General features: G+C 39.9%; 1 protein-coding gene across 1 annotated transcript in view; it reads left to right on the top strand.

Moving 5' to 3' along the window:
- HAO1 (hydroxyacid oxidase 1) overlaps window positions 1-9,348 on the top strand; it is a 49,138-nt gene that overhangs the window by 37,758 nt on the left and 2,032 nt on the right. Inside the window, exon 6 of the mRNA XM_015813541.1 lies at window positions 8,840-8,998. Within this exon, the coding sequence (XP_015669027.1) occupies window positions 8,840-8,998 (159 nt within the window). The remainder of the gene's footprint in view (window positions 1-8,839; window positions 8,999-9,348) is intronic.

Genomic DNA, 9,348 nt, shown 5'->3' with positions numbered 1-9,348 from the left:
AGATACCATAGTTGCAATAAAAAGAAACATCCCAGAAGACAGCAGTGGTAAACTACTTGTGAAGAAAATGAATGGATGTTCATGAAGTTACCAGGAGTTGACTCAGAAGTATTATGTCACAAAGGGAAGTTTGAATTACAGTGTAGGAGAAGTTTAGCTATCCCACCAGCCTTGAAAGATATGGTGTGTGCCTCTGCTCAAGATCAACCTGGCTATAGGGAAGATTGTTGAGAAGGTGTTAGTGTGGCAAATGTAGCAGATGATCTGATTCCTTTTCACATGGGGCTGGATTATGAGACTTAAATTATCTGACTCTTATAATGGGACTGGAACAAGAGAAAGCAAATATCATGGATTAACAGGATTCCTTAGCTATCTTCAATATTACTGATGATGGTATTCTTCTTGACCGGTTGCAAGGATTGGGGGACAGTTGGGTGAAGTGGTTCTCCCCTTTTCTGAATGGCCTGTTCAAGTTTCAAGCTTATGTTGTTTGGGGCTGTGTACAGTAACTCCTCCCTCCAGCCTTTCTGGCAATTTCCCAACATCCTGTGATCCAAGTAATCTATGCTGATGATACCCAATTTTAACTTATATTGTTTTCCGTGCTGGATGAGTAGAAGATGCTATTGAGGTTCCTCTTGGCTGTGAAAGTTCAGATCAAGGGGAAAGGTTTAAGATTAATTCCCAAAAGACAGATTGACTATGGAGTCTGAAGCTCAATGGTTTCAGAGAAAGACCCTTTTTAGCTCTATGTAGGATTGCATTTCCTGGGTTAGTACTGTGGAGTCCTCCTGGATGTGTATCTTCTGCTTGAACAGCAAGTGCGCATGCCCAAGAATATTTTGGCACTTACGTTTTATGCCAGTTACATCCATGTCTACATTGGCAGACTCTGTTGACAGTTGTTCTTGCTATTTTAGTCCCCATCTGGATTACTGGATTAATGTACTCTGCTTGGAGCTATCCTTGAAGACAACTCAGAAGCTGCAGCTGTTTCAAGATGTAGTATCCCAAATATGTATGGACATGTGGAAGTTTCCCCATGTTTCCGCTTCTACTGTGGAATTAGTATTTAAGAGCTCTCCAGGTCTGTCTTTTTTTCTAGGTAAAATTGCAAAAATTCACAGTGGGATTAAAAAATATATAGTGGCTTGTAAATACAATTTCTCCATAGTCTACTTAATTAATTAAGCGGTTGTTGAATTGTACTGTAGCCCTGCAATGGGATGTGTTAACCATGCACCCTTGAAAACCGCAAGAGAGCTTAGGATGGATAGGTAAACTGTATCACCACCACAAAACTTTCTATTTTTGTCCCGGGGTAAACCCCCTGAAATGCCAATCTGCCTCAAATGGAGATTACCTTACTTTTAAGGAAAAGTCACTGGTCTACTCTAAGTAGCAGCAATTCCCCAAAGCTCTGGATTTACCTTACTGCTTTACTGGATTACCGGATTTACCCTACTGAGGTGCCTCTTTAAAGGGTAGATGCTAGGACCAGCTTTTGTGCTCTGAGTCATGCAAAAGATGTCACTCAGTTATAATGAATTCCCAAATTCATAATAAAATAATTACTTAAAATTCTGATGGTTGCCTTTAGGTTTTTTGAAACCTGTCTATAAAGTTTGGCTTACTCTTCAGAGCAAACCTATTTTAAAGTGGTGGCTGTTTCCTAAGTCTGGTTATAAATGGATGAAATGGTTGCTTGAATTATGGCTTGTGTCATAGGACTAAAGTAACAGCACTTGGGGCAATATGCTTGGATATGACAGTGAGTGTACATTTGCGGAAGTGGGACCAAAATATTTCTGGCTCCAAAGCAAAACCTAAAGAGGGTAAACAATCTCTTTTATTATGTGCCAGATGACTAGAAAACCTCAACTGGAATATAGCAAATTGAACTTGCAAGTTTTGATTCCCTCAGGCCACTGATTTTGTCTTCAAAGAAATCACTCTTGCTGCTGCTTGTTTCTTATAGCATCGTTTTCAGAATATGAAAAAAATAAGTATATATGTACAAATATTCCTTTGCTCTCTTACATATCAACATATTAGACTTGGGAGGAATTGTTGACATGCAATTTAAGACCTGGAACTCGTCTGTCATGATTTTGTGTCATATCCAATCATAACTATGAGCAAGTTAGCTGAATTGTTAGACATTGTGGCTTTTCGTGTGCAGAAAAGCCATTTTTTTTATCCTTATGAAGCAGTGCAACAATAACTTTTTTGTTAGATGATTATATTGCCCTGTTCAAAGAACAGGATTTGGAAATGTCTAGCCCAGAGGGTGCTTCAGCTTTACAATTGATAAATGGCACAGCTTTTTATGCACTACTTGTATAAGAGTCAAAGTAAACTATTTAAGAATTCGTTCTAACCAATAACATCACCTTTAGAGTGGGGTTAAGGAGGATTTTCCCCAGATAATGTCACAGTGTAAGTAGGCCAGAGTTCGTTTACCTAGCAAAAGTTTAAAAAAAATACTGGAAAAGATGAGTCTTACTCAAATTCTGCTTTTATTAACATCCCTCTCCCCTTAATAACTTCCCCAACTATTACTTGGGAGGAATAACCATTGCATGTGCTTATTTTACTTATTAAATTAATTGATTCTCCCTAAATTGGGTTCAAAATATGTGCAGTTTCCATATTCTGGTTAAGCTAAAAGCATGGAAAACACTTTTAACTGTGAAGCTGCCAGTTCCTATTGGTGTGTTGTTGCGGGAAGAGGTTTAACCCTGGGCCCTTGCAATGTGTAGTGCCTAGTACTTGGGTCTCTCACCGTTCCTCTTTAAGATCTACATGAACCTGCTCGGTGAGGTCATTCAACAGCATGGGGCATGGTATCATCAGTATTCTGGTGATACTCAGTTACACATCTCCAATTCTGGCTAGGCAAATGATTCTGGTGCTTTCTTAGTGCCTGGAGGCTGTGAAGCTCTTGATAGGGGAGAACTGACTTCCCCAACAAGAACTCACCCCCCCAACAAGATAGAGTGCTCTGGGGGTTTTGGTCTGATAATATATTATCTCCTGGACAGAGGTGCTACACAATTTAGGGGTGTCTTCCTCAATTTGTGGCTTCCGCTCAAGGAGGTGGTGGAAGCCACGGCGGGAGTAATCTTTGCACAGACACATCTTGTGTGCCAATTAAGCCCATTGTGGGCCTTGCTCACAACCACTCAGTTCTTCGTCACTTCCTAGTTGGGCTATTGCAACGTGTTACACATCGGACAGCCCTTGAATACTACTCAGAAATTGTAACTGGATCAGAATGCAATGTTGGTTGCTCCTTCCTTTGCCCATATCACATTGCTGTTGTGGAACTATAATAGCTCACAATTTCTTTCTCTGTATAGTTCAAAAAGCTGGTTATTATCTTTAAAGCCCTACCTGGCAAAGGGCCAGGTTATTCATACGATTCTCCTCCTGGGGATATTTGCTTGCCCTACCATGTTAGATTGAGTGGCACATTTCAAATCCCTTCTCCTAAATGTTGCCATTTTAGCAGGACCAGGAAGCAGCCTCTACCATGTACAACACCTTCCCCTTGAGATCTGGCAGGCCTCCACCATTTGGGCTTTCCAGAAAGCTGCAAAAGATTGGCACCCCAGCCCCACCCCCACCCCCCAAGGCATTGGGATTGTGTCAAGTTGGAGCCCAAGGATTGTATTATTTGATAGACTGGAGACTGTTGCTCAGGCACCACTTTATGGTCTGAATGTCTTGTGCTTTTATTATTGGGGAGCTGCCCAAAATTGTGTTTCATAAGATGGGTGGTTGCACAAGTCTTTAAAACGACTATACAAACAAACAGTGGTTACCTAGCATATCTGTTTGGCTGATAGATTTTTCCAAGTCTGCTAGATAGACAAGTGGGATGCCATCATACCAAAGTATGCATACATCCCCTCCGTGCCTCCCTAGTTGCACTGCTAATTAGTAGATCCTGTTAAAACAATGACAGATTTAGCAGGAACATATTTGCATTGGTGATATTTGGAAATTCCCTTTGAGATTCAAGTTAAGAAGTAAATATCAACACTTGGCAATCTCTATTTTGCCAGCAGGAAAGCCATTAATGTTGCTGCTGTGTACTACAGTATATCCTCAAGGATGTGACCGTCCAGCTTACACTTTTCTTCATTAATCACTATTTTCATAATGTTAGTTTTATACAAAAAGATACATTTAGTCTATACAACATATACAAAAAGATACCAATTAGTCTATACAACATAGCCAGAACAGACTTTTCCTATCTCTTTGATTCTCTCCATCTTAATCAATTGGGTTTGGATTTTCTCTGCCTTTAAACATGTCCTTTCCTTCCTTAGGCTAGAGTTACTTAATCTAAAAGAAAAGAAAAAGAAAAAAAAAGAACCGAAGCGCTTGATAATGCTGATTAAATAACTAATTAATCATTTTTAGTCAAATAGAAACAGCTCTTGATCCTCTTTGAAGGAAGAGACTTTTTAGCTGGAGCCTGCCGGCTTGTGGATTTTCTCGCTTGCAATTTCACTTAAACTCCAATGTTATTATAGAAAGAAGTGAAGTACTTTTGGGCTGGTGGATGAAGGATGTAACTCCCAAGACATGAAGCATGATTGATAACCCTTTTGCAGTTATTAATGTGGGATGCCCACGCCTCCATTGTAACAACAAGAGGAATTGTTAGGAACACATTTTGTTAACAACAGGCTTAGCTGAAAGTAGAGGGTCCATTTTAGCTTAAGAAAAGACAAGTATTTTTACTCAACAGAGTAAACTTATATTTTATATGTACCCTCCAAGGCAAACTGAGACACTTAGAGAACGTTTTAAAGAGGGAAATAATGGATGTACTATAAATAAAGTAATTAGAAACAATCTCAAACTTCATATTTTGTTGCAATCACCAGTTGTGTCCAATGGAGAGAATTCAGAACTTAATATTGTTTTACTGATTTATCTCCTTTTTATTTTTTTTCAATACTTTTCCTTTCTCTTTACGTGATTATGTGCATTCATTCATGTGCAGCATGAATGTTTAGAGTTTTATAGAGATTTTTAGTTATTTCTTAAAATCGTACATTGATCCCAGTTTTATATAATTCATTAATGAAACAAAGAGTTTTTAATCTTATGAAATGGTAAAGCCTTTGTTTATGCTTCATCCATTATTTTCTCCACTTCTGTTTTCCCCTCTTATGCAGCTATTTATTCCGTTCTTTAAATATTAACAAATAAAATATTAATTTAAGGGAAAAAATAGCAAGTTTCCTTTTTCTGTTTTGTTTTCATCCAAAAGGAAGCTAAACCAGCTTCCATCATACTCAAACCATCAAACAAGGGTAGGTAACCTTTCTCCCCCCCCCCCCTGTATAGCAATTTCTTAACTTTTCTCCGTGGACTGAAACTCTACCACTCATGTATAAGACAGAATAATTTACATCACTGGAGGAATTTCAACAGGTGTAGAAACTTTGGAGATTTTAAAAAAATAATCATGTAATCTATGGGTTGAGCATGCCAAATGGGGCCGAATACAAAATTTGGATGACTGTTGGATTGGATAAAACAGGGGAATAAAAGCCAACATAAGATTTGTAATATGGGTAATCCTCAACTTACAACCCTTCATTTAATGACTGTTTGAAGTTACAATGGCACTGAAAAAAGTAATCTATGACCGTTTTTCACATGACTGTTGCAGCATCCCTGTGGTCACATGATCAAAATTCAGACACTTGGCAACTGGCATGTATCTAGGACAGTTGCAGTGTCCCAGGGTCATGTAATGCTTGTGACCTTCTGATAAGCAAAGTCAGAATGCGGATACCAGATTCTCTTCATCCTGTGACTAACTTAACAACTGCAGCTACAACAACTGTATAACTGCCTACATTTGTCTCTGAATGTTCACAATCTGAACTTTCGTAGCTGTGACTATCAAACAATTTGGTGTCACTCACACACACACACACACACACACATATATCCCTTTATTTTTATAAACAACTCAAGGTGGCAAACATCTAGAGCTCCTCCTATTTCCCCCACAACAATAATGCTCTGAGGTAGGTTGAAAGAGAGTGACTGGCCCAAAGTCACCTAGCCAGTTTTCCTGCTCAAGACAGGACTAGAACTCCCAGTCGCCTGGTTTCTAGCCCGATGCCTAATCCTAGATCAGTGATGGTGAACCTTTTAGAGACTGAGTGCCCAAAACCCGCCCCGCCCCTATCTGGTCCCAGCTCCGCCCCTGCTCCGCCCACCTATCCCAGCTCATCCACCCCCTGCCCACAGGGCCACCCACTGCCTCCACAGCCTGCCGCAGATTGCCCAGGTGGCCCAGCAGCCCCATGGTAGCCATGCCTTCTGCCTGTGCCCTGCAGCACCAACTGTGCACAATGGGGCATGAGAGCGGAGTCTTGTACTCGCTGCCTAGCTGCCATGTCCTTGGCTGTGCTGCTCCATGTGGATCGTGCTCGGGGTCGACTCCTCACGGGGCACTGCTGATGGGGCCGTGGGGGGAGGTGGGGCTGGGGCGACGGCACACGTGCCCACAGAGAGGGTTCTGAGTGCCGCCTCTGGCACGCGTGCCATAGGTTCGCCACCACTGTCCTAGACCAAACTGGCTCTTTGAGACTGATAATAGTTTATATGTGGCTTGCTTGGATGTCTAGTCGTTCAGTTCTGCATACAGGTAGTCCTCAACTTACAACAAGTTCATTTAGTGACCGTTCAAAAAAAGGGACTTATGACTGTTTTTCACATGATTATTGTAGCATCCCCATAGTCACGTGATCAAAATTCAGACACTTGCTATTTATGATGTTTGCAGTGTCCTGGGGTCATGTGATCATCCTTTGCAACCTTCTGACAAGCAAAGTCAATGGGGAAGCCAAATTCACTTAAACAACCATGATACTAACTTAACAATTACAGTTAACAACTGTGACAAGAAAGTTTGTAAAATCAGACAAAATGCACTTAACAAACGTCTCACTTAGCAAAAGATATGTTGGGGTCAACTATGGTTGTAAGTCAAGGACTGCCTGTATATCTAAGGCTCAAATATTCACACTTCATTAAGAGTTTGGATCTGTAATAATGCCTCAAGAACTTAATGCTTGAGGAACAGGAGAATGTAAAATGTAATTGATGTATGTAGAATTGTTCTGAAATGATAAAAAAATCTTAAAACCATGTGTTCGTTATACTAAAAGCATTGTATATATGTAGACTTACATATCTGCGGTTTTTTGTATAGATAGAAAGAGGGGGAGAGAAGAAAGGACAGCAATGGAAAACAAAAATGTAAATATCTTGTCAGCTCTGGAAAAGTCTAACCAGGCCTGTAGAAAAAACAAACAGACAATATAATTGTAAGTTGTCCTTGAGGATCTAAATAAAGTAAGGGTGTCCAACCTTGGAAACTTGAACACTTGTGGACTTCAACTCCCAAAATTCATCAGCTAATCATGCCGGCTGGGGAATTCTGGGAGTTGAAGTCCACAAGTTTTAAAGTGGGCAAGCTTGGACACCCCTGATTTAGAGTCTAAATGTTGGAACACCATATGGGATTCTGGAGCCAATCACAGGCCATGTCAATATAAACAATATTTTGAATTTTCATCTATCTAGCTCCCTTATTTAAAGGGTCTAATACTTATCTACTACAGGTAGTCCTCCACTTATGACTGGTCACTTAGCGACCATTCAAAATTCCAACGGACCTAAAAAAAAAAGAGTATTTATGACTCAGATATGTGATTCTGACAATTGTTAGAATATTTTGGGTACTAGTAACTGACCCACATTTACAGCTGTTTGCAGCATCCTGGATCATGTGACTGTGATTTATAGCAATAGCAATAGCACTTAGACTTATATACTACTTCACAGTGCTTTAGAGCCCTCTATAACAGGTTTACAGTCAGCATATTGCCACAACAATCTGGATCCTCGTTTTACTGACCTTGGAAGGATAGAAGGCTGAATCAACCTTGAGCTGGTGAGGATTGAACTGCTGGCAGTGGGCAGTGAGTTAGCTTGCAATACTAAATTCTAACCATTGCACCACTGCGGCTTTTACTGTATTTATGACATTTTTTGCAAGAAACTGTCATTTACTTCCAGTTTCTGGCAAAACATGCTCATTGTAGACTATGAATTCGCTTAATGACCACCATAAAAATTGTCATAAAATTGGGTAGGTCATGTGATGATTTCCTTAAGGACCATCATTCTGGGCTCATTTGTGTCTGTAAGTCAAGGATTACCTGTATATTGAAAAGTCTGTTCCACCAATCCAGATTGACTGAATTACAATTTCCTGAGATTTATGCAAATGTTGTCCAACAAATTTGAAGAGGCTGCTCTAGGATTTCTATTTTGTTTGAAGTTCTCTGTGACAGAAACTGTCAAGCATTAATTATACATCTTGGGAGTTTCTTCCAGCTGACACTCCCTAATCACTGGAAGGCAGATTCAGTAGAATCTAGCAACTGATTTCTGGCGAATGAGAGTCAGCAAGACTATAATAATCAAGGATTTTAATATGATGCAGTGTCAGTGAGAGTCTAGGTTGCAGTTAGTAATTATATGGTGCAGAACACGGACTGTGGTTTCCCAGAGAATGTGCAGAAGCTTTGGGGATTTCAGTAATAGACACTTGGATATATAGTTATTACATTAGCATTTGAAGCAGGCTAGCTGGAATATTTATCAAACAGGATAATAAAATACCATGGTATTTACAGCTTCTAAATATTTAAATGTTGGACCTCAAAGATTCTTCTTTGAGTATATTAAATGTGGAATTCTCCTCTCTTCCCATTTTCATTTACAGATTGACGTCCTACCTGAAATAATAGATGCGGTGGAAGGGAAAACTGAAGTATTTCTAGATGGTGGAATAAGAAGAGGCACAGATGTTCTCAAAGCCCTGGCTTTTGGGGCCAAAGCAGTCTTTGTAGGAAGGCCTGTAATCTGGGGTCTTGCCTACCAGGTAATATAAACCAGGAATTCAATTCTTCGGTGTTTCTCCTTCCCCATTGTAGCAGTCATTGTGCTTCTGGACAAAAACAACAAAGTGAGTAGGGCTTTTTTTCTCATAGAACACCCAGAACGGAGTTCCGGCACCTTTTTTGGATGGAACCTTATAGAGTAGGCAAGGCGGGTTGTATGATGTGTGTGAGTTCCAGCACCTTTTTTTTTTTTTTGAAAAAAATCACTGAAAGTGATAATTATAATGTTAAGAGGACAACTCAAAGGATCTGGCTGGTTAAACTGCATAGCTGGATCCTGAGGCCGTAGTATTTGTATTAGTAACCTGAATGAGGACATGAAGAAAATAGA

Source organism: Protobothrops mucrosquamatus, unplaced genomic scaffold (genome assembly GCF_001527695.2).
Source record: "Protobothrops mucrosquamatus isolate PMUCROS unplaced genomic scaffold, P.Mucros_1.0 scaffold166, whole genome shotgun sequence".
Lineage (NCBI taxonomy): Eukaryota > Metazoa > Chordata > Lepidosauria > Squamata > Viperidae > Protobothrops > Protobothrops mucrosquamatus.
This window is presented reverse-complemented; position numbering and strand designations above follow the sequence as displayed.